General features: G+C 39.1%; 3 protein-coding genes across 5 annotated transcripts; 2 read left to right on the top strand and 1 right to left on the bottom strand.

The window, feature by feature from the left end:
• The first annotated feature begins 18 nt into the window (after positions 1-18).
• Positions 19-4,466, top strand: phf13 (PHD finger protein 13). The gene is made up of 5 exons (XM_028807390.2): positions 19-164; positions 654-691; positions 1,695-1,796; positions 1,898-2,636; positions 2,812-4,466. The coding sequence occupies exons 1-5, from the start codon at positions 131-133 to the stop codon at positions 3,036-3,038; spliced, it is 1,140 nt and encodes a 379-aa protein (XP_028663223.1). The 5' UTR covers positions 19-130; the 3' UTR covers positions 3,039-4,466.
• A 2,014-nt stretch (positions 4,467-6,480) lies between these two features.
• LOC114656018 (THAP domain-containing protein 3-like) lies at positions 6,481-8,036 on the top strand. 3 transcript variants are annotated; one of them, XM_051930437.1, is made up of 5 exons: positions 6,481-6,551; positions 6,644-6,846; positions 6,988-7,188; positions 7,322-7,502; positions 7,600-8,036. In XM_051930437.1, the coding sequence occupies exons 2-5, from the start codon at positions 6,773-6,775 to the stop codon at positions 7,924-7,926; spliced, it is 783 nt and encodes a 260-aa protein (XP_051786397.1). In that variant the 5' UTR covers positions 6,481-6,551; positions 6,644-6,772; the 3' UTR covers positions 7,927-8,036. The 3 variants fall into 3 exon arrangements, with proteins under 3 accessions (XP_051786397.1, XP_028663220.1, XP_051786396.1); XM_028807387.2 differs by having other exon boundaries at positions 6,487-6,846; positions 6,988-7,180; positions 7,317-7,502; XM_051930436.1 differs by having other exon boundaries at positions 6,487-6,846.
• A 29-nt stretch (positions 8,037-8,065) lies between these two features.
• On the bottom strand, positions 8,066-24,509 carry LOC114656017 (dnaJ homolog subfamily C member 11). Its single transcript, XM_028807386.2, has 16 exons — positions 24,376-24,509; positions 19,935-20,064; positions 19,781-19,854; positions 19,527-19,628; positions 18,245-18,373; positions 18,035-18,157; positions 17,774-17,847; positions 16,049-16,238; positions 15,692-15,777; positions 15,416-15,532; positions 15,046-15,201; positions 14,752-14,821; positions 14,323-14,380; positions 11,473-11,615; positions 8,961-9,090; positions 8,066-8,876 (listed from the first exon to the last, which is right to left on the bottom strand). Exons 1-16 carry the CDS (start codon positions 24,445-24,447, stop codon positions 8,851-8,853), a joined length of 1,680 nt encoding a protein of 559 aa, XP_028663219.1. The 5' UTR covers positions 24,448-24,509; the 3' UTR covers positions 8,066-8,850.
• Between the last annotated feature and the right edge of the window lie 3,246 nt (positions 24,510-27,755).

Raw genomic sequence — 27,755 nt, 5'->3', positions numbered from 1 at the left:
ATGGTTAGTGCCAGTCTGTGACGTCACACCGGTCTCCCCCGCACGTCTGCACAGTGCGCTTCGCTGCTCTCCGAATGCAACTCTTACTCTCCATCGTCTCCAACTTTTTCTTCTTTCTTGCCTCTGCGCGATGACCAGCGACCTGTCCCGCGAGTCCTTCCGAGGTAAATCGTTTGTGGTCGGCAATTGAGTTTGCACGTGTTTCTGAGAGGTAGTTGACAGGGACCTTAGAGGTGTTTGGTGTCAAGTGCCCCAAAGATGTGCAGCTGCCGAAGGGAGTAGTGCTTTTTTCAGCAAACAACTGGGAGGGCTTATTGTTCTCGTTCTCTTGTAACTACATTTTCCAACGAACAATTCAAAGTGCAGCTGCTGATAAGATGAACGACAGCGACCGTCTACCAGCACCTGCAGAGGAGTGTTTCTAAGGAGACACTTTATGTGAACCCCATTCCGGATTCCGTGGCTCCCCCGGGGAGATAAGCAGCCCTCGAGGGATACGGGCGGACGGGCGAACCTCTAACAAGGAGAACTTCATTTCCTAGACGGGAGTTATAGTGAATACGTCGCAGAGATGCCATGCAGCTGGACTTGTCGATTTCGCCCAAATCACCGCTTGGTCTCTTAGTTAATGTGTTCTTTTTCTTTCTTTCCAGAGATGGATACGGCCTCGACGTCGACTTTTGATTCAGAGGTGAGTTCTTCTTGGGCGTGACAGCTACTAGAGGTGACGCGGGTTGGGCCACTGCTGCTGCAAGGCCAGTGTAGATTGTCATCGGTAGATTTTCGGGGACTCGCAGTGTTACTCACTGCGCGGCCACTCTCTGGCACCCTGGTTTCTGATTACAACTTACGCCATTTTGTTTCCCATCCCTGAAAAAAGTAGTTCTGCGGACAGCGCGGAAGGATACTAGCCGATGAATTGCAGGAGGGTCTTGACCCCTGAGCAGGGAGCCCGATTCTTAATCTGCACCCCAATTTGAGCCCAGGCATGCGCCGGATCAGCGATCACGGGTTCGTGGGGGGGGGGGGGGAGGATGCGAGCGATCGCCATCTTGTTTCGGTTGTGTTATGGATCTTTTAATGGAGATGTCTACCTCGCCCTCTGACCGGCCCGTTCAACTCGTGTCCACTAAATGTCTTAATGACAAGGCTGGAGTGAGCCACCACGTCTGATGTCCACAGTGACACCCTAAATCGAGGATTAGAGTCGAGCAAACGGTGGGCGAGGCTGTTGTCAAGAGGTGCATTCTGTTTCTTAGTTTTAACGATCACAATCAAGACGGGAATTGGCAGACCGCTGTGTTCTGATGGTCTTGTGGCTTGAGTGGCCATTTGTCCAACCTTTGAAAGGACCATGGGCTACTGCACCGGCTATAATGGCTTATTGTGTTGTCTGTACACCAGTTTGGCCGTTTTACCACATCAGTATTGGTATCTTGCCATGCTTCCTCATCTGTCTGTCGTCCGGATATGTTGAGCTGTTTTGTTCAAGATCGTCTCAGTGAGACAGTGGAATGTTACTTGGGGTGCGAGGGGGAGCAGTACATCTATTGTTTTTTGGGCGCGTTTGCATTGCTTTTTTAATGGGGGGTGGGGATTTGACAGATTTATTATTCCGACAAATAGTAAATCTGACGGTCTCTGTGTTTGGGATTAAGAACTTCAATACCTGTATATGTATTCGTTTTACTTAGGACTGCAGCCCAAGTTATAAGCGTCGCAGGACAGTGGAGGATTTCAATAAGTTCTGCACCTTTGTTTTGGCATATGCTGGATACATCCCATATCCCGAGAAGGTATGTGTGAATTCTACCTCCGATAGTTTGTGCTTGTTTTATGTTAGAATTTGGATTGGGATTATTTTAGTCCTGTTTCATCTACGTGTATTTTTTTTAAGGAGGAATGTTTGCGGACTAGCTCCAGTCCACCAAACAGCACAGGAAGTGCAGTGGACAGTGATTGCTGGGAGCCAAGGTTTACCAGCCTGCCCACAGGCGCCAGCTTTCCTTTGCCATCCAAAAACCGTAAGAGTTTTGGGGGCTTTAAAAGAGTGGAAAAGAACTTGGGGGTTGGTAGCAGCCTAACCCCACTGCTGAAACGTTCAAAATCAGCAAGCATTTTACTTGACCGCAAAGATGCAGAGAAAGTCAAAAAGAAGAAAAAGAAATTGCGGAAGGCTGAACTAGAACAGCCCTTTCCAGTTGCTCCAAGCAAAGTTCTTCCCCTCCCCCTGGAGCAGCTAGTGAAAACGGAGCCACCCGATGACATCCCCACCGTGCACACAAGTACAGCAGTCTTGGAACTGTTGTCTGAGCAAGAAGCGTCACCAGATATTGTTGGCAAGAACACAACCACGCAGGACCTTCATCCTGTCTCTGATATGGGCAACACCATCACAATCAAACAGGAGGTAGAGGAATGCTGCCAGCCAATCAGGCCAGTAAGTCCCTGTAATGAATCCTGTGACTCGGTAGAACCACAGCTTGAAGTGAAAGGGGAACCAGCTGAGGAGGATGCCATGCTCATAAAGACAGAAATAATTCCAGGAAAAAGGACTGTTATTAGGCAAGGAAAGCAGGTGGTTTTTCGAGATGAAGATGGTACTGGAAATGATGAAGACATCATGGTTGATTCAGGTGAGTGCACTTTTTTTCTTTATTCGCATCCTGTTAAGTTATGACAACTCTGAGGAAACATTGCAATATTTTGACAAACTTTGGTACTGATAGTTGGAGGGATCCTCCAAATCTTTATTAATGAGTGATCGTGATAATGTCACTACTTTAATTTAGGATTTTTGTCTTGTTTTAGATGATGATTCATGGGATCTTGTCACATGTTTCTGTCTGAAGCCTTTTGCTGGACGTCCCATGATTGAATGTAATGAGTGCAACACTTGGATCCATTTGTCCTGTGCAAAGATTCGGAAGTCCAATGTACCAGAGGTGTACGTGTGTCAGAGGTGCCGGGACTCGAAATTTGACATCCGTCGGTCCAACCGTTCCCGAGTGGGGTCTCGAAAGTTGTTCCTTGACTGACTGACGGTGTTAACACCACCATTGCCCAGTTAAAATGTACTGTGTGTTCTTGTTGGTCATGCCTGCTGTGTTCAGCAGTACAAGTTAAGATTCTTCCCTTTTCTCAATGTGGACATCCTACAACACTTATTCAGATTTTAAGTGGACCATAAAAACCCCCATATGCTGAGTGGATATCTTGGAATGTAATGAATATAAGTTGATGCCAACAAGCCTTCTTTCTGCCACTGCATGGCCCTGGTTGAAGTTAACTAAGTTGACTGCAGGGAATATAGGTTACTGCTATATACACACTTTGAGTTCATCAAGGCTGTCACTGGACAAGTGCCAATCTTCTCTTTCAGGTTTTAGACACCACATACAATGTTATCTTTTTTTCAGGGTCACAGATGAGTGTATGTTGTGTATGGTTTGGGTAATAAGTTTTAAGTCAGAAAAATAGTAAGCCATAGTTGTGCCCCCTGTTGTGGATGTACATTGAGAAATAACCACCTGGCTTTGTGGGATGTAGTTACAAGTGTCTGCTCAGTTTCAAAGCACACAAATGAGAAGAGTCTGAAAATGTTGATGAGAAGGCTTCTTCAGGTTAGCCCCTTTTCTCTGTGCAGTAATTTAATGCAAGTTGTATGCCTCCAAAACAGGGTTGGCAGGATTAATATTTTACTTCCCATAAATGGACTAGGGTCTGGTTGTATTTGTGTGGTGTTTTTTTTTTCCCCCACATTTGCATGTCCTGTAATTGTCAACTGCTTTCTTAACCCAGGTGCCTCACTGGATTCCGTTCTTCCCACTTTTTCTTCATGCCCTTGTCAGTTCTTTTTACTTAAACATGAAAAGTTATAGAATGACTTTTTTTCTGCAGTCTGTATTCAGAAAAGTTAACAATTTTCTGAAAGTTTTAGACATAATGACTAACTGCAGAAATAGAAAAAATGATTAATTTAGAAACAACTGGCCTATTTAGAAACCTATACAAACCACAGATGGCTCTGACTCCCTGATACCACAAACAATATGCAGAATCATTCTACAGATCACATGGTAGAAGGAAAATAAGCCAATAATGCACTGAAAACTGCAGCCAGTCTCCTGCTTAGTGTCCATACAGTGATGGGGATAATATGACTGGCTGCCTTGTATGTTCACTGGTGCTGTACACAAGGCTTGTAAATATTTTGTATCTTCTGTGTAAAAAGTCAAAATTTACCAAAGGAAGTAAAGGCTGGTTATTCCTTGTTTATTTTTGAGTACAGTCACCTGATCAAAATCTTGCCCCTTAGGTTCAGTGCTGTTGTGCGGGGGAAACTAATGATGCACTAGTACTTTGCTGGAAAGAGATGTCAATGACAGAACAGGGGAAAGATGTTTCTGTGAAACTTTGTACATTGTAAACTTTTGTAAATAAAGATTTAATTATTGATTATTTTATATTGCTTCCAGTTATATGATTGGTAGTGAAAGGGATATTCAATAAAAGTTGTCTGAGCCTTTAAGGTGCCTGAAGGAATAAATACATGAAATTTTAGAGTTTTAATTTGAACAATAGATATGCCATTGGGTGGCTGATCCGTGAACAAACGCTGCTGGAAGTTGCAAGGTGGAGAATGATCAACTCCCACTGAATCATCAGAATGAGGATGTCTGATGTTGTGAGACCCAAAACGCCCAGGGACTTGAGGAAACATTACCAATGTGTCCCACCACATGTCTTTGTGAACGTATCTAGTAAGTGGTAATTGTATATATAAGCATTCTTTAACTTAGTTTTCTGCAACAAAGGAATACACCTAAACACTTAGGATGTACAGTATGCAAGTTATGTTATTTAATAATGTGGCTACATTCGATCATCCCAAGCTTCTTGGTTCCAGACAATCATACTGATAAGGCATTACCCAAAGCAATTCTGATTTACTTGACTGGAGTTAGGATTGATTTGGATTTCTTGGACGTTAAATGTTGATTTTTAAATATACTATGTTGATGATCAGGAATAGGCACTGCATGTTTACAGATATGACCTACAGCATTTTAGGCTATCAAGATTATCTGTAGCTGCACTGAATTTGTAGTTTGTGACCACTATTTCATTACAAGTAGTTCAGTGTACAGTAATGAACAATTGCACTATTTAGTTGAAATGTTCCTCCTCATTACTAACTTGTAAAAGATTAAATATGAAGGTAATCCATCAGTGAAAGACATTTTACTATCCTGAAGGTTCAATGTGCTAAATTAACATTAGTAAATGTGTAATTAAGAAAAAATATGTTCTTTGTAAAGTGAGTTTAATTTTAAGTCAATTATATTTTTTGCCGATTATATTATGGTAAGAGGGTTAGGATTCTGTTAGCTGAGTACAACACAATTTCTCCACCAGGCTTAATCTAATTAAGAGTCATGGGGGGCTGAAGCCTGCCCTGATAGTACTCGCCTAAGGCAGGAACCAGGCCTAGACAGTGCGCCAGTCATTGCAGCCCCCAAACACTTTACCGATTTGGAATCAATCTAATACACACCCTTTTGAGCGCATGAATGGAAAATCCATGCTGCTGTGCACTGAAACGACAAGAGTACAGGGTGTGGGTTTTCTAAGAAGGAAGGCTGAAGCTATTAGGCAGCTATGTTGATATAAATATCCACACCTCCAGCAAACAAACTAGTTGGTATAGGGCAGTAATGCCATTCTTGGAAAATTGAATTTTGAGTGTCACTGCAGGTCAGTCCGTCTTGGAATGTGTGAGTACAGTATTGCCTATCTCCAGATACCGTTTTTCATTAACATTTCAAGTCAACTAATGCATCTTAGTTAAACTGCTTCTGTATAACAGTAAAAACAAACCGAAATAATAAAAAATGTGTCCATATTAACTATCAAAATTATAAGAGGATTAACAGAGAAAATACATTTAGTATGTTTCCAAAGTCGTTCCATTAACGGCGATTAGTGTTGATTTTAGAAAGTAACCTTTTGCAATTGACAAAGGAACATATTTCATAGGGAACATACATTTCATTACTACACCCCTTCTAAAATTTTGTTTAACTGGTGACTATAAACCAGTCGGATGTGAATATACACTTAAAAAAGGATGCATTTTGAAGAATATATTTCCTGTATGGCCCCGGAGGGTGCCAGCACTATTGTTGGGACGTTAGCGAGTTATTACCTGGGCTTCCCAGACAGCGGTCCGTGCTTACGGCGTCACTGAAACTAAAGCATTCGTAGTGAAGCTAGTATCTTCCTACATACACTCCTCCGATTAGTGTACTGCTATTTTTTATCCAAACCGTATCTGTTAAAATGCAATGCAACATACGCATTTTACAAAAGCAGCCTTTCCGTACACTAAAGACCGATCATATTCCGGAAATCTGAAAGAAACGGTGGAGCTGTGAGCCAATGCCGCCACAAATACAAAGAGACACGCCCACTATATATTAAGTCAGCCCATCCCAGAATGCAGTGCGGGGACGGGCCTTCTGACCTAGGGGAATGTATCGCGTTCGCTTGTAATTTCAAATTGCCAGTTTCTTTAATCGCCATTTATTCACCATCGCAGGAGATATTTAATTGACGTTCCTTCATTTCGCGTTTTTTGCAGAATTTCATAGATGCGCTTTCATAGCACTACAGCCGCTCTTTTTATAGCCCGGCGGGAAGGGCTGCGGGGCGCAGTCCCTAACAAATAGGTGCCATCTTTGTTAGGGGCAGGTAAATAAGAGCAAGACTGATGCCAAAGAGCTGCGCTGCCTACAACTGCACAAACCGCTATAGCAACAAGAAGGGCAAGCTCACATTTCACAGGTAAGAAATTAACCATTTACTCAAAAGAAAACAACAGCATTGCCTACCCGCCCTCTTTTTTCTTTTTAGAAACGAGTAAATTGTACTTCTTATACCTGCTTGGGATTATTGCTAATTTGGTGATACATGTACTCTTTGCAGATTTCCTCTGAGCAAGCCACACATTCTAAAGGAATGGCTGGACAACATAGGTCGAGAGAATTTCCAGCCGAACCAACATATGGTTCTTTGCTCAGAGCACTTCACACCCGATTGCTTTAGCGGGTTTGGCAATCGCAAAAATCTTATCTGGAACGCAGTACCAACTATTTTCAGCTTCACACAAGACACTAAGGTAAAAATGTTGCTCTGCAGTTGTTTGTGTCAGGGTTACTACCTGCAATTTCAAAGTCTAAAACAGATACTTATACGCAGTATTGTTTACAGAACATGACCCCTGTTACACACAAAGATCATTATTTAATTTGTAGAAGAGGCGATCAAGTAAAAGACTGAGGTGCATGGAGGAAGATATCCTGCCCGTTGTTATCCCCATAGATGAAGTAGAGGCAAAAGGTGGGCTGCAGGTACCACATCCAGAGACTAAGCCAGAAGTAGTTATGAAGTGCCAGGGTGAAGAATTGAACCAAGATCTGCACCCAGTTTCCCAAACACAGGTAAATTCAACATCATAAGAGTACTGTAAGTTAAAGTGATTTTTTGTTTTTGCCTGCAGCAAATATGCATGTTACAATGTAACTTTTTTCGCCATAGGAGCTTCCTGAGTCACAGCCTTTTGACCACAGCTATGCCATCATTGATGTGCGAGATATGAAAGAGCGGTTATTCGCTTCTCTTGAAATTAATGAGAAACTGCACAAGATGGTTAAGTTCAAGTCAGAAGTCATCCGTCGCATGAAGCTCAAGTTGAACTATGCACATCGACAATTGGAGCGTCTTGAGGCTGCTCATAGACGGGCAGAATGCCCAGGAAGCTGGAGAGAGAGTATAAGGCACACTATAGACTGTCCTGCTGAAAAAGGCAACAGCAGGGCTTCAGGCTGCTGTGCTCTACAGGTTCATGAAAAACCTGGACTGTGAACCATAATCCAGAAACAACCTGGAAAGTTTCTGTAATAAGACTATATGGACTTCAACCAGTGAGCTGTGCATCTTCCTAAATAAACCTTTTACTTTCTTAAGCAGAATAAGAGTTGAAGCAATGATGAATCATACAACGTTAAGGGTGCATCACTGCTTTGTATTTCCCTTATAATGTACACATTGACAAATAGAACAGGGTACTCCAGACTCGCCAACCTTTCCCAAATGTGCCTGGAAGGCAAGAATGTTAATGCAATGCTGAAGTTTCCACCTTTCTTTGCAGCTAGAGTTGCTTGCATCATTTGTGGGACTTAGGGTACTCTCCAGTTAAGTACAGAACTAACTGTAGGAGTGGTGCACAGAAATCTTAAAAATGGGTGCTGTCATGATATGCCTGCCCAGATGAGTCATTCTATGTCAACTGGAGTCTCCTTAATCAAGGCCCCACTTTCCAATTTGGGTATCTACTTACTTACTGTGTGTGCTTTTTTTAAAAACAATGTGCACTTTAAATATGTTGGGGGTTGTGAAAGTGCATAAAACATGCCCATCTTTAAAGGGAAAAAAATGTGATATAATTGACCTATTGGAATTCTGTGCAACCCCAGACGTTTAGCCATATGGACAGAGCAGTGCTTTTTTTGCCAGGGCATTAAATTATAGGTCTCCCCCATCCGTATCATCCATGTACACATTATCTGCATAAAGCAAATTGCACCTCAATGTGTAAATACAGGTCAATCAATGTCTGTAAAATCACAACAGAGGCATTAGCAACAGGGGTGAGGTAGGTAGGGGGGTCTATAGGGAACAAAAAAAAGCAACGGTGTTAGGAGGGTTTCCCAGACTAGTCCACTGGTGGCACTGTACAGCATTTGCTGGCAATATTGTCCTTCCTTTCATTCTGTCAGCTTCTTGCTCCTAGGTGTCCAAGTCAATTCTGTGAGCTGCAGGAGAACAGTGAAAGGGATATGTTTAAGGAAAAGATTGAGCAGTCTAATCTAGTATATGTCTAGTAAAAACACACTTACATTGCTTTGGTATCCTTAGGGGCTCTGTGTCTCCAGATAGCACCTGGTGTAGGACTCCTCTAAACTGGTAAAGCACTTTGATGCTCTTCTCCTCTCCAACACAGGGGTCATAGAAGCCAGGGAGACCTGACTGTGAGATGGAGATAAGTGTATGGTAAGATAATCAATGATTCAAACTCTGAAGAATTTTTAAAGTTACACATACAGGAGTTACTGCCCTTGAAAATACCCCTTTCAAACCAGGCACACATACAAAGGCAATCTGGTGACATAGTGGTATGAAAGGTGCTATGCTAACAAAATATCTGCACTATAACAACAGACAGCATATTTGGCATCCCGGGTTCTACCAAAACAAACACACAATATAAATTACAAGAATACATTTGGCACTGATGATGTAAATGCTATTTTTAAAACAAGTCTGGGATCTGTGTTAATCCATTGTAATGTTCACAAAAACATAGTGCTGTCAAAACAGCGCTATAAAAAGATGTACCCAAACAATCAAGCAAAAATGGCAAAACAACTTGAAATGTTTTTCTCAGGAAATCATTAACTTCAGTTGATATAAGTTGTAAATTTACACTACAGACTCATTGATGCTATTTTAGGAAGTATCATTACTAAACCTTTTTTAAAAGTGTCTGTACTCTGTGGAAAGAAAGATCTTACTACGCTAGAAACCCAAAATCAAAGTGGAGCCACAGACAAACATGGTACCAGGTGGATCTCTGAAACGTAATTTCATTTTGGCTTGAATAGGATTACCAAAAAAAAAAAAAAAACAGACATAAAACAAGTATGTCCAAGAAATTCCAAAAAGTTCACAGTGAAGAAGGAGTGACATATTAGTGAACAAACACTTTGGGATTATTGCTTTAACAGAAAGTTAATATGTGGTATAATATTTGTCATTCCCTTGTGATCTCCATTTTGACAAAATAATGTTTCATTCAGTAAACACTGAAGAAACATGACAAGAGAAAATACCTTCTGGCGAATGGCTTTCCCCCGCCACATCTAAACAAAACGACACAGTGGCAATGCAATCAACTGCTTATCCCTACACCCTGGCATGTCTGCAATTGAAAGACTGAGCTGTGCTATTTCATACCAATCTACTGCACTCTGAGGTGAATGTAACATAGATAACTAGACTAAAAGTAAATAAAAAATGATTTCCATATTCCAGCTTCTCATTTGTACTACTCCGATGTCAAAGATGCTTCAATGCTTTCGCAATATCTGATTTCCCATGTCATGACAGTACTTTAAACTGAAATGTTGTCCATATGGCCCTCATTTCTCACATTAGTTACTGTAGTTTTCTAAAAGCCGTGTTTGAAGGTACAGCAGTTTTGGCAGAAGTAGAACAGGTCTTATTAACTTTTGAACAAGATTATTATTGTTATCAACCACTATAACTAAAATGACTGAAAAATAATTTTATTAATCAAAATAAAAATAAACATTAATGCTAAGTGGAAAATTGTAACAGAATAAAAACTGAAACCACATACTTGAAAACAAATGGAAACAAAATTAAGATGGGCTTTAAAGTATATTGTGTTGCTTCTGCTTTTCAAATAGATCCAATTCCCAGTAACCTACTGTTGATCATCTCTCTTTTACAGTAACTAGCCACACACGATGTGCAGCACAATGAACTAACAGTTATTATCCCACTTGAAAAGAACATGGAAACAGCAAATAATTGGTTGTAAATAGCAAAGTACAGTCTGGGATGTACTTCAAATATGACAGACAGTAAACAAGAGCAAGTGCTTAGTTGATGTAAGCAGTTGGGTTTGTGGAGATAAATTTAATGAAAAGAAACTGCCAAATTAAAAAATATATTTATACAATTTCTTGAGGGTTCTGTTTTACCTTTTTGGCAAGAGTGTTTTTCAAATAATTTTTCTTTATGTCTGCAGAACACCACTATCCATTTACCCAAGTCAACTGAAATCAAAGAGGGAGCGTGCTGGTACAGCTATTTATTAAATCGATATTGTCTAGCAAGTTATATAAGTTATTTACCTTCATAAAGTACTATGAAGTACTTGATCCGAAGGTTGAAAGTAAATGGAACACTCCCTGAAGTAATGGACACTGCTATAATGCAAGTGTGACACATTTTACAAAATGTTCACATAAATATATAGAAAACCAGACCAAAGAGTGACTTGCTGCATCTTTAATGGGCATATCTCTGTGTTCTTCTACAATCCTTGCACTATGCAAGCACAGAATGAATTTCGTAATCTTCATTAAACAGTCTCCTTCCAAGTTAAAATGAAAACTAAACTGAAAAAATCAAAATTATTTGATGTAAGACACCAAAAATAAAAGCTAAAATAAAAATGGTCAAAATGTCATAAAATTAAACTGAAACAAACTGAAAATGAAATGACAAATGAAAACTATTGAAATAAAAATGAATTTAACAAACACTGAACTAAAACAATGTTGTTTGTGACATTCACTAAAATGTGTGCTTTCACCTTACCTTGGAGGCTTCTGTAAGGATGAGCTTTGAGTCCTTCACGAGGCACTGTAGAGGAACTGTAACATCAATGACCTTTGCTCTTTCATGCTTCTTACTGTTATCGGTCACAAATTTTCCATACCAGGCATTGACAATTATCAGACCTGATAGCCAACATGAATATGGAACAAGGTAAGTTTGGTATAGTCGCATGATAAGAATACTATAGATTAAATGCTAGCTGAAGAGGGTTTTTTTACTATTTGGGATAGCCAACATGAATATGGAACAAGGTAAGTTTGGTATAGTCGCATGATAAGAATACTATAGATTAAATGCTAGCTGAAGAGGGTTTTTTTACTATTTGGGCTGTGGTGCTGAAGTACCATTGCAACATTTCAAAATTTAGTAGCTTTTTGTAAAGGCTTAATACAACACACATTATGTGGTCAACTATAAGTGCTATTATTGTGAAGTGTCCAGGAGCAGCAACAGCTCAGCTATGAAGTTGTAGAAAACACAAACACAGAGTAGGACCACCATGTACTGAAGTGAAAAGGGCACAAAAGTCACCTATTCTCTGTTGCATCTCTCACAAGAGTTCCAAACTGCCACTGGAAACAACATCAGCACAAGGCCTGTGTGTTGGGAGCTTCACGAAATGGGTTTCCATGGCCAAGAAGCTGCACACAAGTCTTAAATCACTATGCACAATGCCAAACGTCAGCCAGAGTGGAGTAAAGTATGCACCATTAGGCCCTGGAGCGTTAGAGATGCGTTCTTTAGTGTGATGAATCGTGCGTCCCTATCTGGCAATCTGATGGAAGAATCTGGGCTTGGTGGATGCCAGGACATTGCTACTTTCCAGACTGTTTGTGTCTACTGTAAATTTTGGTACAGGAGTGATAATGGCTTGGGCTGATTTTTAGGGTCTGAATTAGGCCCTTTGTTCCAATGAAGGGAATTGCTAAAGCTACATCACACAAAGACATTTTAGACAATTCTGTGCTTTCACCTTTGTGGCAACATTTTGAGGAAGGCATCTTCCTGTTTCAGAATGATTGTGTCCTTTGCAAAATGATTGTGTCCTGCACAAAGCCAGGTCCAGAAAGACATGGTTTGACTAGTTTGGTATGGAAGAGTCCAAGTGGCCTGCAAAGAGCTCTCAACTCTACTGAACACCTCTGGGATGAATTAGAACAGCAATTACGATTGCAATGTATTCTTGTTCAACATTAATACCTGAACTCAAAAATGCTCTTTTGGCTGAATGAACACATTCCCACAGATACACTCCAACATTTTGTTGAAAGCCTCCCTACAAGTACTGTATAGATACTGTTAAAGCCACTAAGGGGATGGGATTGTTGTCCAAAAAGCTCATACACCTCTGATGGTTTATTTATCCTCAAATGTTTGGCCATATAGTGCATTTAAAAACTTATAAGCGTATGGAATTTTGTAAACCAATTAGATAAACCAACCTAACCACTGAACAGTGCACATGTTGTAGTATGCAATAATAAAGAGAGAACATCATTTAGTATTGAATGGCATTCTAGTACAGTCATCTGTGTGAGCAATCAATTTATACTTTCCTGCATCATAAATAACTTTATAAAATACCTGTAAGGCTATTTAGCTCTTCAAGCTAGCCTTATTAAGAATATTGAACTTAGGCAACACACAAAACTTAGCCCATGTCATTAAATGTGAGTATCTGCCACCTGATATTTCATGCTCCCTAAATGAAAGTTATCTAGAGAAAATAACTATTAGTGCCTAATTGAAATTAACCAAGGAACTGGTTAACTTTCACCACACCAAAAAGCCTCTACATCCAATTACTATTCAGGGAGTGTATTTAGAGGTGGTCCACTCCTACAAGTAAAACACTTGGGGGTCCACATTAATGACAGGTTGGAATGGTCTTGGAACATGGAGGAACTGTACAAGAAAGGGCAGAGCAGGCTCTTTTTCCTTAGGAGACTGGATTCCTTTAATATTGGAAAGTAACATCCTTCACATGTTCTACAACTCTGTGATGGCCAGTGCGATTTTCTATGCTGTGGTGTGCCGGGCTGGTAACATCATTTCAAGAGAGGCCAACAAAATCAAAAGACTAATTAAAAGGGGAAGTTCATTTTTGGGATGCACTCTGGACCCCCTTGAGTTTGTAGCAAAGGAAAGAATTTAATCAAAACTGAGTGCCATTATGATGAATGCTGCACATCCTCTCTCTGACACACTAACACTGAGGGCATTCAGGCAATGAATTATTCAGCAGAAGGGTGTCAAAAAAACACTACTGGGGCTTTATACAAACAGCAATATATATGCATATTGCTTCACTGTGAATGTGACTGCCAAGTCAGAACTTTTCTTTCTTTTGAATTTTCCTATCTTTATAGTATTTCCAGTGTGTACATTTATTTATCTATCTACCTACCTATTTATGTATTTATATATTTAAAGAGCTTTTGTAAAAAGCTCAATTTCCCCCTCGGGACAAATAAAGTTCTCTTTTTTTATCCATCCATCTATCTAAATTACTGCATGGCATTTTGAAAGGGCAAAAAGTAAACATCAGCCAAAATGTACACATAATACTGTACATATTTGTTTTAGTAAATGTTATTGTTCCTCTAGGAATTCAAATACTAACAGCTCACAATATACTACTTCATGCAAATAAATCATATTCGTTACCTTATCTTCTAAATTTCCTGATCAACTTATTGTACAATTTATGATATATCATCATGGGAGAAATATTGGCTTAGCACTATCAGACACCTGATTTAATAAGCTTTGAGTTTTCTTACAGAAAAGAAGCTTCAAGGAAACCCGATTTGGAATCACACTACATACCCATTCTTGCTTCCTCTGCCTCAATAATTCGACGAACAGATTCCTGCATAAGACGGACCTGTAAGATAAGATATCCAGACAGTGAAAATGAAGAAACCACATTCTATGCTTCTGTAAATTTTAAAACAAAATATATTCATTATATATAGCTTTATATTCCCCTTTCCATACTACTTGCCCAGTTTGTATTGACCAGACATTTGCAGATTCTATCTACAGTTTTATTACTGCTGTGTGAATTTTCCTTAAATTTGTTATTTCTTTCACTTTTCCTTTATCTTGTGCTGCTATGTATGTGCTGTACTAATGTTTAATTCTCAAACTGACTGAAAAAGGGATTTCTCCAAAAAAGGTTAAATTACAACTTGTGGCCTTCTCTGTATATCTTATCTGAATTCAAAGTAATGTGATCTGGACTAGCATACTCACTGCTGCTTCAGACTCCTGCTTTTTTTTTGCAATATCAGTAGCCGAGTTTTCTCTTTGCTTCTCCAGTTCGCTAAGAGAAAAAGTTAGAAAAACAAACTAAAGTGCACCTTCAGAAAAAATAATACACACAAAAATAATTCACTTTCAAAGCTTATAAAGCTCTGTGCTCCATTATTCAACTTTTTCAGTAACTTAAATACCCTTTTTTCTTACTCATCTATGATCCCTTGTCACCAGATTTACAACTATGTAGCTTAGTATTCCACCCAGTTTGCCCCTTTGGATTTATCTTACTGTTCCATTTGAGCATTGAGGTAAGGCTTGATGATGAGTCGATGCATTGCCAAATAAAACAAAATTGGCCCCACAGTGGCATAGAAAACAGCACTGGGCAGTAACTGATCCGTCAAATGAATTGGGAAGAAGTACGTCTGGCTGGCACGATTTAACCTAAGAGAAAGAAGTAAACCAATCAATAACTTTGGACTCCTTACAAAACACATGCATAATAAGCTACTGCAGTGTGTAGCAGCACAAGCAGTATAACGACTGCTATAACTACTTCAGGATAGCCATATGCTTATACACCATACAAGGTCTTGGCTGTAGGTCAAATACGTCACACAATGGCCACAAACACCAAAGCAGAAAAAAAAAGACTTACTTGATTTTGAGTGACACACCCTGTGGTACTCCAACGCTAACAGTGGCCCCCAAAATGCTGTGCTGACTAATCTTGCGTTCTGCACCATACTCAACAACTGTGCCAAAGAAACCAGTCCTAGTCGGTTGAAAAAATACAAACATATTTAAAAAATGTACACCTTTGAAATTTTGTTACAACAAATTCATTGCCCATGGGCACTTGAAAGTAGCACACTAAACAATCAAAGCAGTGAAAGAAAACTTGTTTTATGTACATAATTGGAGTGACACTTACTTCACTGAACCCTTTAATCTGGTCTGATCTTCATCCTGGAACTTATATTGGTAACTAAGCATCATGAAGGAGTGTGGAATTCCCAACTAGAAAAAGAATAATAATAATAATTCATTATATTTATATAGCGCTTTTCTCAGAGGACTGGTCAAAGGATACAAAATTAAATTTGATGTATCATATCCATGGAAAATGAAAAATACCCTCACTCTCAATTACCATAGCAGATACAACATTTCCTTTTACATTTCAATCACTCATTGATGGTGGAGTTATTTCTCAGTGGCATCAATTGTGCTTCTCTTTGCTAGTGCTTACTATGGGCTCTTTCTACTAGAAATGTTACTCATGACATACCTGCAGGGCAAAAGTGAAGTGACTGGTCTTGGTGTCTCTTACAATACTGGTGTTCATGGCAGACTGTGTGCCCCAACGCCACTGTAGATAACCCATTGTGTTCTTGTCCAGATGACGTGCTAGAACAGTAGTTAGGCCTGGTCGAATCCCTCGTGAGGAGAACTGGAGGCCACACTGCGTGGTTACAAAGCTGGGAAATGAACAAGAATACATGTTAAAACCTATTTCAAAAAACTATGTCTTGTAATTACAATGGTCTCCTAGAGTCTAAGGAAGCCCAGGTTAACGATTGCAACACATTTTTCAAATCAGGAAATCGAAACTACTGAACCTATGTAAAAAAGAGAACCATCTAGTAGACATGTATTTTTTTTTTGGCCAAAAAAGTCAGACTTGTTTAGTTTGGTCTTTAGTTAGGTTTTATCACTCAGAAATACAGTGGATACACATGGACCAAGCTCAGATGCTACTACACCAGCAAAAGCTGCACTTATACAGCAGTCTGATCCTCATGTAGCCTAAGAGATTCTGAGGGTGATGCAACGCATTTGTCCCATTTCTGAAAAATCCTGTAAAACATACTGTACACATGAGTCCTGTTTGACAAATTTCCAAAATAAGACTTGTTGTCATACTTTATATAATGTTCATAAATGTGCTTGACTCAGTTTAAGGTTGTAGGAGCCAGAACCTATCCCAGCTGCATCAGGTACAAGATAGAAAAAAGTGTACTAGGTTCAGACAAGAGAGAGGCTCCACTACATTTTTCTATGTATTTTGCATTTTTCCACTAAAAAACTATTCTACTACAGAGTACTATTTTAGTAATTTACTTACATATAGTATAATATTTGCTATTATTTGCTAGCAATGACTATTGAATTTTAACATTTTTGAATTTCAATCTGGATTTTTGCCACTAGAAATTGGATTATGTTTTTAAAAATACTAACCCTTATGGTAAATTAATCCTCAGGTAAAGATTAACTCTTACTTAAATGCTTTTATTAAACACTATTTCCAGTGATTTATGCAAGTTTATCAACCACCAGATCCTAGAAGCTGTACTGCCTGCTTTATGGAAAAATACTACATTAACAGCTTATGAACAATATTTAAATTAACACTCTTCTTCATTTGATAGCTTTAAGGAATTAACTGCAAGCCCCACAAGTGAAAAATATATAAAAGTTAAATATGAATTTCAGAAAACTGTGCATAAACTGTAATTAACTGCTCCTATGTTATGCACTAACCATTGTTTATTTTGTATCTAGGTAGTTATTGTTTAGTTATTTCAGATTAGTTAATGTTAGTACTGTAAGTAACCGGCCAACCGAATTTATTAATGAAATACAACTTTCCAGTAACATGGCGGCTGTCCTATTTGTTGGACATTTCTTCCCATGTGTAAAAATTTTTATTTCAGCAATATAGATGTTATACATTTTTCAGTCTAACAAAAAAAGAACACAATCATTTCTGTATTTCTGTCAGTTCTAAAAGTAAATAAGAGGTTCCTGCAAATGCTGCAAATAAATCAGGCATTTGTATAATAGCATATAGTGGGATGCTACTGAACAAACACATTCTTAAGTTAAACTCTGGTGATTTGTCTTCATCTTATAGGAGGAAAAAAATTAACTATGGGCTCCTTATTGTTATTGTGTGTTCGGAAACAGAACCACAAACTAATAACCAAAAAAACAGTTAAGCATAACTCACCAGCGAGGTGTAAGATTCCGAAATATCTTCATCCCAAACAGTGGGCCATGCAGGTCCCCAGCTCCCAGTTCTACCTGCCCAACAGGAGAAGCCAGAAGGACTTTAGTGACAAAATGAGACCAGCTGGGTGTATCAGGATGCAGCTAGACTCAGCGGGCTCTTCCTGGCTTCCTTAAGGACACGGAGAAAAAAAACAAAACTCAAGCTGCACATGCTAGTATCCCCAGAGGGGTAAAGTTAGCACAACAGGCTAGACAATACCTCTCCCCAGCCTTTGCTGGATGTAACGCGTCGTAGTGCCAAGTTAATGGTCCCACCACCATTGCCATTCTGTGTAGAAAGACTTCCAGAGAGGATAGCCGTGTCACGTGAGGTCAGAGGGGCCTATAAAAATACATATTTACATATTTTGTGTTGAAAACAGAAGCAGTAGAACAGAAATGACAATAAGAAATAATAAACCCACAGTACCTCTATTGACTGTGAAATGTGCATCCTGTTAATCTCAATCTGTGGGAAGCCACCTCCTGGCACGTCTTCATATTCCTCATCATACCGATCAAATAGGTCAGTGGCATCCACTCCAACACTGATTGTCCCCTGCTCATGCAAAAAAGAGTCTAGCACATTCTCTCACATTTGCCAAAAACCTTATAATAGGACAACTGTACACATAATACTTGCACAAACAGTTATATATTATTCTCATAATTTGCTAATTATTGTTTAGAAAATTGATATATAAATGGATGTATTGACTAAGTAATTCCAGTAAAAGTAACATATAAAAAAACTACAATCAGGAGTCCAGATCTAATGTTTTCTCAGAATTATGCTGAATGATGGAACTCTGTTAAACATTTATGAATACACTAAGTATTCACAATTTAAAGCTGGTCTCTGTTATAGAACAATTGGCTAAACTGCAATGCCAGCTTAGTGTTCAGCTCAGGTTTACTGTGCCGTTCTAACACCTCTTCCACAATGCAATTGCCTTAATTTGCTCACTTAACTTGAATGCCATTGATACAGCTTGCAGGTCACTGCCAATATTATATCTAATTTGACAAAATTTTGATTAGCTACAAAAAAATTGTATTTTGTAACTGCAGATATTAGATATTATTTTGCTATATCACACATTTGTACAAAAAAAAGTATATTGCACAAAATCAGGAATCTAGTTTAAACTTTCTGTAAACATCTCCTCCATACAAGTCATTTTTTTAATCATATGAACAGAACACTCCAAGGGACTGGAGCTCCATCTAGAGGTAATTTTATTTATTTATTTTAACTAAGTGCTTCTGGGAAAAGTAGAAGAACAAAAACCCCAGTGACCTAATCCACAACCCTGAATTAAGTGTGTTTAAATTGTAGGCTTGTTTACAAAAAAAATAAAAAACATGCATATACACATATATATATATATATATATATACACACACACAAACAAAAAAAGTGACTGACAAATGTGTAGATATAAAAGATTTACAGACTCAAACTGTAAATAATAAAGTATATTTGTTTAAAAAACACTTATATAAACCATTTACTTTAAAAATACATCTTTGTAAAATATTAAGCAAAAAAAAAAAAAAAGATGTCCGAAACATTCTAAAAGTTGAAAGTTTTGGGAGACATCAAAATCTGGAATTCAAGGGAGGCTTGGAATACTACCTTATCCTCACTTGAGTTACGATTAGTAATTACTTAACTATAGAATGTTTGAGGATTAAGTTGGATAGGATACCTTTGGGTTTGTTCTCTGTTGTAACCTCCTCTCTTCCCTCGTCCTCTGCAGCCGCTCAAACTCCTCCCTAATTTCAGCAGGTGCCCTCTTTCTTTCTACTACCTGAAATCAATTAAAAACAGCTAGAAGTTAGTATTTGCTTGCCTGCTGGTGGATCTGCATTCATCTGAACACTGAATTGGTCAGTCCCATGCCCAATGGACATTTAATGGCCTGTTATAACTTATATCCAGCCCTGAATGCTTGGTGCTCACCTCCCATCCTTCGACCTCGAGACCTCTTTTCCCATAAATGTCATAAATTGCTCTCGACTGTGGGTCACTAAGCACTGCGAATAAAAATGAAGGGTCAGTACATTTGATAACCTTGAACTAGGCAGCAACAGGTATAAAAAGAGCAACCACCTACCTTCATAAGCCTGGTGCACTAGATTGAAAAGACGCTCTGCTTGATTTTTCAGTTCAGGGTCTCTGTGTTTGTCAGGATGGTACAACATGCAGAGGCGCCGGTAAGAAGCCTTCAGCTCATCTTGGGTGGCCTGAAAAACCCTGTGGTTACTTCAAATGCAATTTAGTGCCTGACAATGTACTGTACTTAAAAAAAAAAAAAAAAAAAAAAAAAAAGCATATAGATATTTTTTATGGGGAAGTAGTTATTATGCAGTTTCATTTTTTTAAATTGTCATCAGCTCCTTTAAGACAATTCAGACTACCACTTTCCTTTCTGCTAACTAATTACAGCCATGGGCACTTAAAATAATAAAACTAGTAATACTTTTTGTATTAAGTGGGTTTGAGAATACTACATCAGTATTTTTTTCTCATTTTCTTTATATTCTGATATTAATTTCTAATTTTATCCTGTAGAGTAAAAAGCCCTAGTGGGTTTCTTGCATATCCACCAGGGTGATCATTGTGTTTCATTGGGAACTGCAGCTTTTAGAATTCTTTTGATAAATGAATCATAGCACTGCAGGAGTCCTGTGCGTCTACAAAGATGAAATAGGTAAAAAAAATAAATAAATAAAAGTTAATACTGATTCAGTTTTAATAACACAATAGAACAGGCTGATTATACATTAGTGGAGATTAAGCCCAGACCATATTCTATATAACCTTGTTCTACACAGACTTCTGGGCTATAAAGGCAACAAGCTGAAAAAACTTTCATGTTTACAATGTGCCCTATAAAATAACCCAAATAATTAACTATTTCATTATGGGCACTTATGGTATCGGTGTTCTGCCATACAACATGAATTCCTTAACCATAGACGACTGAGAAAACAATGGAAACAGGTAAATTTGTTGTCTAAACAATGTGTTAGTCCACCATGAGTTGCCAGAACAACCACATTGCTACCTGGCACATATTCCGCAAATGCTACATTGGAAGAATGGGTCATCATTCTATCTTGGATTAGATGTCTTAGGTGTCCATGGCTTACATCACCATGATTTTCTTTAAATCAGTCATAAACCTCTTTTACTCTCAAATCGTCTGTACCTGTGTTGACACTTTACCTTTAACTTTTTTACCCTGAAAGATTTCACTACTATCAGGATAGAAAGGGTTTAACAGAAGATTATTTTGGTCATTCAGAATTAACTGGCATATTTCTTGGCCTCTAAAGGACTCAATGTAACTTAAGAATGCATGGAGAACACTCAACAACATAAAAGACTCACTGAAACTCTTTCATGTAGTGAAAAGAGCACTTGGACCAGTAAATGTTTTGGTGTGCACAACAGATGTACTCATCTGCTTGCTGAACATAAAGTGAAGGATGACTCATCCTACAAGATCACTTTCTTCCACAACTCAGAAGAACACTGTGTGTTCTTTTAATCATTTTACCTGCAATGGTGCTCCACCAACCAACTCCTTCTCAAAAATCAGCAGAGATCTTTTTGAATCATGAGAGCCAAAACAACAAATTACTGCATTTTAAATTCCTCTGTATGTGCTAGTGTGTGCATGCATCCATACTCTAGGACTGGATCCTGCCTTCTGCCTAATACTTGCAAAATAAATTCCCGACCTACAATAAATCTGAACTGGACTCATCAGGTTAAAAGGTGGAAGGCTGGATCCACCCACCATTTTTATACAAGACCTTAAACACAATGGAATATTATTTATTTAAAATCAATGAGTGGACATATAGAAACATTTGCTTCAGTATACAATATACTCCTAATTCCTTCATTTTGTTAGTTATCTGTTTATACAGTATTTTGCCATTACAAATGCCTATGCTAAACTACCATATCAACCATTAGGTGAAGACTGAATTTGCAAACACTGAACTCTAATCACAGAGGAGTTCTCTATGAGAATGTATACACTACTTTCACACATTACTTGCACAAAGACAAATTAAACAAGAGGTAACATAATATTATGATAACATTACCTGCCAGTATAAAAACAACATGTCTTTCAGCTACAAAATTAGATCTAACAACTGATATCTTGTAAACTGATGGAATAAAACAAGGGACATATGCTTCAGAAGTCTGACATTACAAAACAGGTGGGCTTTTTATTAATTTATTTTTAATAGGCAGGGAACCTCCAATCTCATTTTATGGATTGTTATACATGACTTTAATTAGCTTTTGGATAAGTCATTAGCCTAGCGACTAGTTACTAGCTAATTTCTTCAGCCTGGACTGTGAATGGTTAAACAATTTAAACAATGTGATCATTATTAACAAATATTAATGATTGTGTATTATTAGTTTAATCAGATTATGTTTGTTTATTATTGTGGCTTAACTGAAGACCACATCTCTATGAGTAATTCAGAAATACAACCAATCCTAAAGTATTCACAGACCTTTTCTTGCTTTTGAATTTCTAGCCGATCACACTTATACAGCATGAGCTCTGACTTGTCTCATCAATCTCACAGGGATGGTTTTTATGGCCCTTCTCATCTCTCACCCTTATCCAGCTGTCAAGCTCCATGCATTTCTCTTAATATGGCTGACTGTCCACTTTGATTCATCTGTCTCATATGGTTGGCTGTCCATCTCCAGTCTTCTCTCTGATATAGCCAATTGTCCAGTTTCACTCATTTATTTCATTTACATTAGTGTCTGACTACACTATTTTCACTAATACTGTTGACTGGTCGCTTTCACATACCTTCCTCAAACAAGTGGCTATCCAATTCTTCAAATCTCTTTCATTCATCTGTCTTTCAAGTTCCACTCATTTCTACCCTACAAACAGATGTCCAGATCAACCCACCTGTTTCTTACATCAGGCTATCCAACCCCACCCATCTCGGTGACCTCTGCCACCACTACACAATCTCACATGGCTGAATGTATGGCTCCAATCATGTCCCCTACTCTGTATGCGGTCCAGCTCCACTGATATCTCTGCAGTTGCCTGTACAGTTCCACTCATATCTCATACACTGTCTATCACGGAGCCGCACTGAGGTCTCTCTCTCCAACGACCAATGAATGATCCAAGTATCCAGATAGACCAATCAGTTGTCTATTGCTGACTCATCTCTTTCATAAAGCTAAATTTATTTCTCTCCTACAGCCAGGTGTTCAGCTAAACCCAACCCCTATTTCTTTCTCTCTCTATCTCTTGAATCGGACAATCAGGCACCACATGTCTCTGTCAAATGTCTGTCCAAGTCTACTTGTGTCTTTCCTGTAGTCTCTTGTCCTCATACAGCCTGTGTACTGATTTGTCTCATCCCATCTCACAAGGATGTTTTTTATGGCCCTACTCCTTCCCTACTTCTCTCTCCTTTATTTGGTTATCTAGTTCCATGCATTTCTTTTAATATGGCTGACTGTCACTTCATCACATCTACCTCATATGGCTAGATGTCCATCTCCAGTCTTCCCTCTCATACAGCCAAGTGTCCAGTTTCCAGTTTATCTTATATACATAGGTGTCTGGCTACACTAGCCTCTACCTCTAATACTGTTGATTGCTCAGTTCCATTTATCTCAAACAAGTGGCTACCCCATTCTTCAGCTAAACCCACTTCAACCTCTCCTGCATCGGACCATCTGGCACCATACACCTCTCTTAAATGCCTATCTGTCTAGGTCTGCTTATGTCTTGCCTGTAGCTGCCTCTCAGACTTCGCACTTTATCAGAAAATTGGCCAGATGTCCGCTCAATGCATTCCCACAGCCATTTGTGGAGCACTGTTCATTTCTGTGACAGAGCCGCCTGTCCAGCACCACTTCTATCTCAAACAGGGCTGGCTATCCACTCATTTCTCCTACAGCACCGGACTGCCTTTGCTCACCCTGCCGTAGAGGTACTTGGCCAACAGCACTGATCTCTCGCCTTGCTGTCCAGGTCCACTTATCTCTCTCCTGCAGCTTCCTCAGCATTTCCACTCCTATCTCACACACAACAGCCTGGCTCTCCTCTCGCCTCTCTCTTAGAACGAGATGTTCAGTTGCACCCTCTTTTGTGTGTGTGTGTGTGTGTGTGTGTGTGAGAGAGTGAGAGTGAGAGAGAGAGAGAGAGAGAGAGAGAGAGAGAGAGACAGACACACACACACACACACACACACACACACACACACACACACACACACACTTTAGTTCAGGCCCATCTTCCCTTTCACTCAGCCGACTGCCCGAATTTTCCCGGCTCTTATTCTGTCTCTTGTCGGATTTCCAAGTCTCTGCCTGACGGTCCAGTTCACGCTGTCATGTATCCAGCCTCTGACCTATCGGGCTGCTTACACGATTCAGAAGGGTCACTGAAACTTTGTGCTCCATTTGCCTTGATTTCGTTCGACTCGGCTCGTAACTGCTCAGACCGATCACCCACATTTCACCGAACTGCTCCTCACCTCTCGTCTCACATTCAGAAGCGAATAGTAATCGTCGTTGTCGATCTCCTCATCGCCGAAGGCCGCCGCCATGTCCGCAACCTTTCAACTCCACTTCCCCGCCGCCACTGTTGCAAGAGGGTCGCGCTCACAACTCAACGTGCCCCCTGGCGGCCAGGAGGAGCGACATCTGCTTGTTCGCAGCACCCGAGCTGTCATGCTGCCAGAAGAGCCAAAGGGCCAGGCAGTCCTGATTTCTTGTGGATTTCTCGTCTTTCCAGAAGTACCTGCATCTGCTAGAACGGAAGTTAGCATGTATAGCTTACAAATATCAGTCTCTGTACTGTTTCTGTATATCAGAATTTGTTTTAAAGTTTAGGTCAAAAATCCAACAATCTTAACAGGTAAAACAGTAGAGTAGAGTAAGTCTTAATTAGATCTGTAGCCCTTTTCACAGTGATCACATAATATTTTACATCTTAAAAAATTGACGTCATACAATCAATCACACTAGGGGAAAGAATCTGTAAAATCCCAGGTAGCAAGCCCATATATTCAGGCCATTCTTATATTTTTTCTTACTTCTGTGTAATGTAAAATTATGGAAACTATAATAAGAGATAAATGAGAAAAGTTCCTATACTGTATGTAAAGAGACTCTGGTCTAGTGTATGCCATTCTAATTCACGGTGTCCTTAAAAAATTGAATTATTTACTTCACGAGGTAAAAGGACATAATAAACAAGAATAGTTATGTCAGATATTTCGCATATTAAAATATGTGCTTCAGTTTAAATGTTTAAAGTCTAAATATGCTTGATTGTAGTACAAATCTGTAATTTTTTCACCCTCTGATAGAAGTCCATAGAGGGCTAAAGCCCTAGTACAGGATCACAAACCAAAATAACAATTTTCATAATCAATGACCTTGAAATAGTCTAAAACAATATGACATGTGCTTATGACTGAAATTTGTTATTTTTAACTTTCTGGGAGTGGGTCTTAGAGGGCTAGAACCACTGGTAATGAATTCAATATCAAAATATTATCATATTCTTGATCAACAACTTTGAAATAACATAAAATGATGCTACCTATATTACTAATGCCTATTTTTTAAAGTTTTTTGAAAAGGAGTAACTTTGACCCCTTGTAGTCCATTACAGGGTAAACCCCTGGGCTTGGTTGATGTGGCAAAACCTTAAGTCCTTCTTATCATTTTGCTGAAGACACTTGTTGGTTTACTGTTTATCATAAGGGTGCTATATCCTGCACAAAATATGGTCCAAAAATGGCCTGAAAATTAAGGGGTTTTTTTGGAGTCTAAAAGGATAAAAGTAGCAGAGAATCCTGCCTGAAGAAGGGGCCTGAGTTGCCTTGAAAGCTTGCATATCTTTTTAGTTAGCCAATAAAATGTGTCATTTTGCTTGACTTTTCACTACATTCATAATGGCTAACACGGTACAACATCCTAGTACTTAGATTTTCAGAAAGCCTTTGATACAGTCTCACAGCAAAGATTAATTCTAAAACTAGACATTGTAGGCATCAGAATTTACCTACAGAACTTGAATCTCAAGATGGTTAACCTTCAGGAAACAAAGAGTACAGGTAAGAGGAGCCTATCAGGGGTTTGCCTTTGGCCTGTTATTTTTTTCTGATTTACATTAATGACATAGATTTTACTGTAGTTAGTTAACTGATGAAAATTGCAGATGATACTAAAACTGGGGAAATGGCAGACACTAAGGAGGCATCAAAAACAATTCAGAAAAATCTGGACAAGGTTCTGAACTGGGTGAACACTTGGAAATTTCAGAATATACAAAAAAGTACAAAGTGCTATATGTTGGCAAAGGAACATCAATTATAAGTAAAAAATGGAAGACACTGCCCTAAAGGAAGCAACCTCTGAAAACAATTTAGGTGTTTATGTTTTCATCATCTAAGCAATCTGCAGGAGTTACTAAATGGCAAATAAAATGTTATGTTCTATTGTAAAAATTGTTGAAGAGGTGTTGTCGAGGCCAGCAGGGGGCACTTACTCTGATGTCTGAATGTGAATCCCTATGCCCCTGTTCAGTGACAGGGACACTGTGCTATAAAAATGGCACCATCCTTTGGATGAGACATAAAATTGAGGTCCTGACTCTATGTGGTCATAAAAGATCCCTGGGCATCCTTCGTAAAAGAGTAGTGTGTATCCAGATGTCCTGGCTAAATTGACCACCACAGCCTGTTATTCTGACCCTCTAATCACCCCCTGTCTCTAATTGGCTATTTACCTCTCACCCCTTCACTGCTTAACAGCTAATGTGTGGTAAGCATACTCATGCAAAAATGGCTGCCATTGCATTATCCAGGTGAATGCTGCATATTAGTGGTGGTTGAAGTGGCTCACCACTCACTATGTAAAGCAATTTGAGTAGTGAGAATAACACTATATATATGTACTATTATTGAATATAAATCAAGGGAGCTTGTGCTTAGACAGTATATCACACCAGTGAGAATGCACCTGGAGTGTTGTGTGCAATTCTGGTCACTAAACACTACAAGAAAGACATAGCAGCATGTGAAGCTGTGTAGAGGAGAGCAACCAAGTGCCTCCCAGGACTTGTACTCTGATAGGCTCAGGGAATTAAACCTGTTATTCTCTAGCAGAGGTAGATGCAGGGGACATAATCCAGGTTTTTCAAATTCTCAAAGACATCGATACAGTAGGTCCAGCAGAAATCTTTCAATCTAAGGGTGAATCACATACTCAAAGACACCAATGGAAATTAAGGGGAAGTGCATTTAGGAATGAAGCCAGAAAGCACTTCTTTACACAGAGTCTGAAATACTGTAAACCACAGAGACATGTAACTGAAGCAGAATGTACAGTATATGACTCAGGCACCATCGCGAGTGGCAGCCTTTCCAGCAGCTCCATGATTAATAAAGTATCTATCTATCTATCTATCTATCTATCTATCTATCTATCTATCTATCTATCTATCTATCTATCTATCTATCTATCTATCTATCTATCTATCTATCTATCTATCTATCAGAAGCCTTGACAACCTTTAAGAATTATTTGGATTAGATATTGGGACAGCTTATCTTAGGTTTTCTACCTATCTGTGGTTGACAGTGTATTTTATTTGAGGTATTGTGCTGACCTTAGGAGTCAGGCTGGATTTGCTCGATGAAATGGTAGAACAGAGGTCACTCAGGAAGCTGCTTTATATCTCAGACAATGACTCTTACCCAGTGCATGAGGTCTTTGTTAAGCAGAGGAGCACATTCAGTAACAGACTGAGATACTTGTGTTGCTCCAAGAAGCACTATGGAAGGTTGTTTCTACCCTCAGTCACCAGAGACTATAATGATGAGGAGATGAAGTGTCCCTCTGT

This window comes from Erpetoichthys calabaricus, chromosome 8 (genome assembly GCF_900747795.2).
Source record: "Erpetoichthys calabaricus chromosome 8, fErpCal1.3, whole genome shotgun sequence".
In the NCBI taxonomy this organism is placed as follows: domain Eukaryota; kingdom Metazoa; phylum Chordata; class Cladistia; order Polypteriformes; family Polypteridae; genus Erpetoichthys; species Erpetoichthys calabaricus.
The sequence above is the reverse complement of the archived record's forward strand: the minus strand, read 5'-3'. Positions and strand labels throughout refer to the sequence as shown.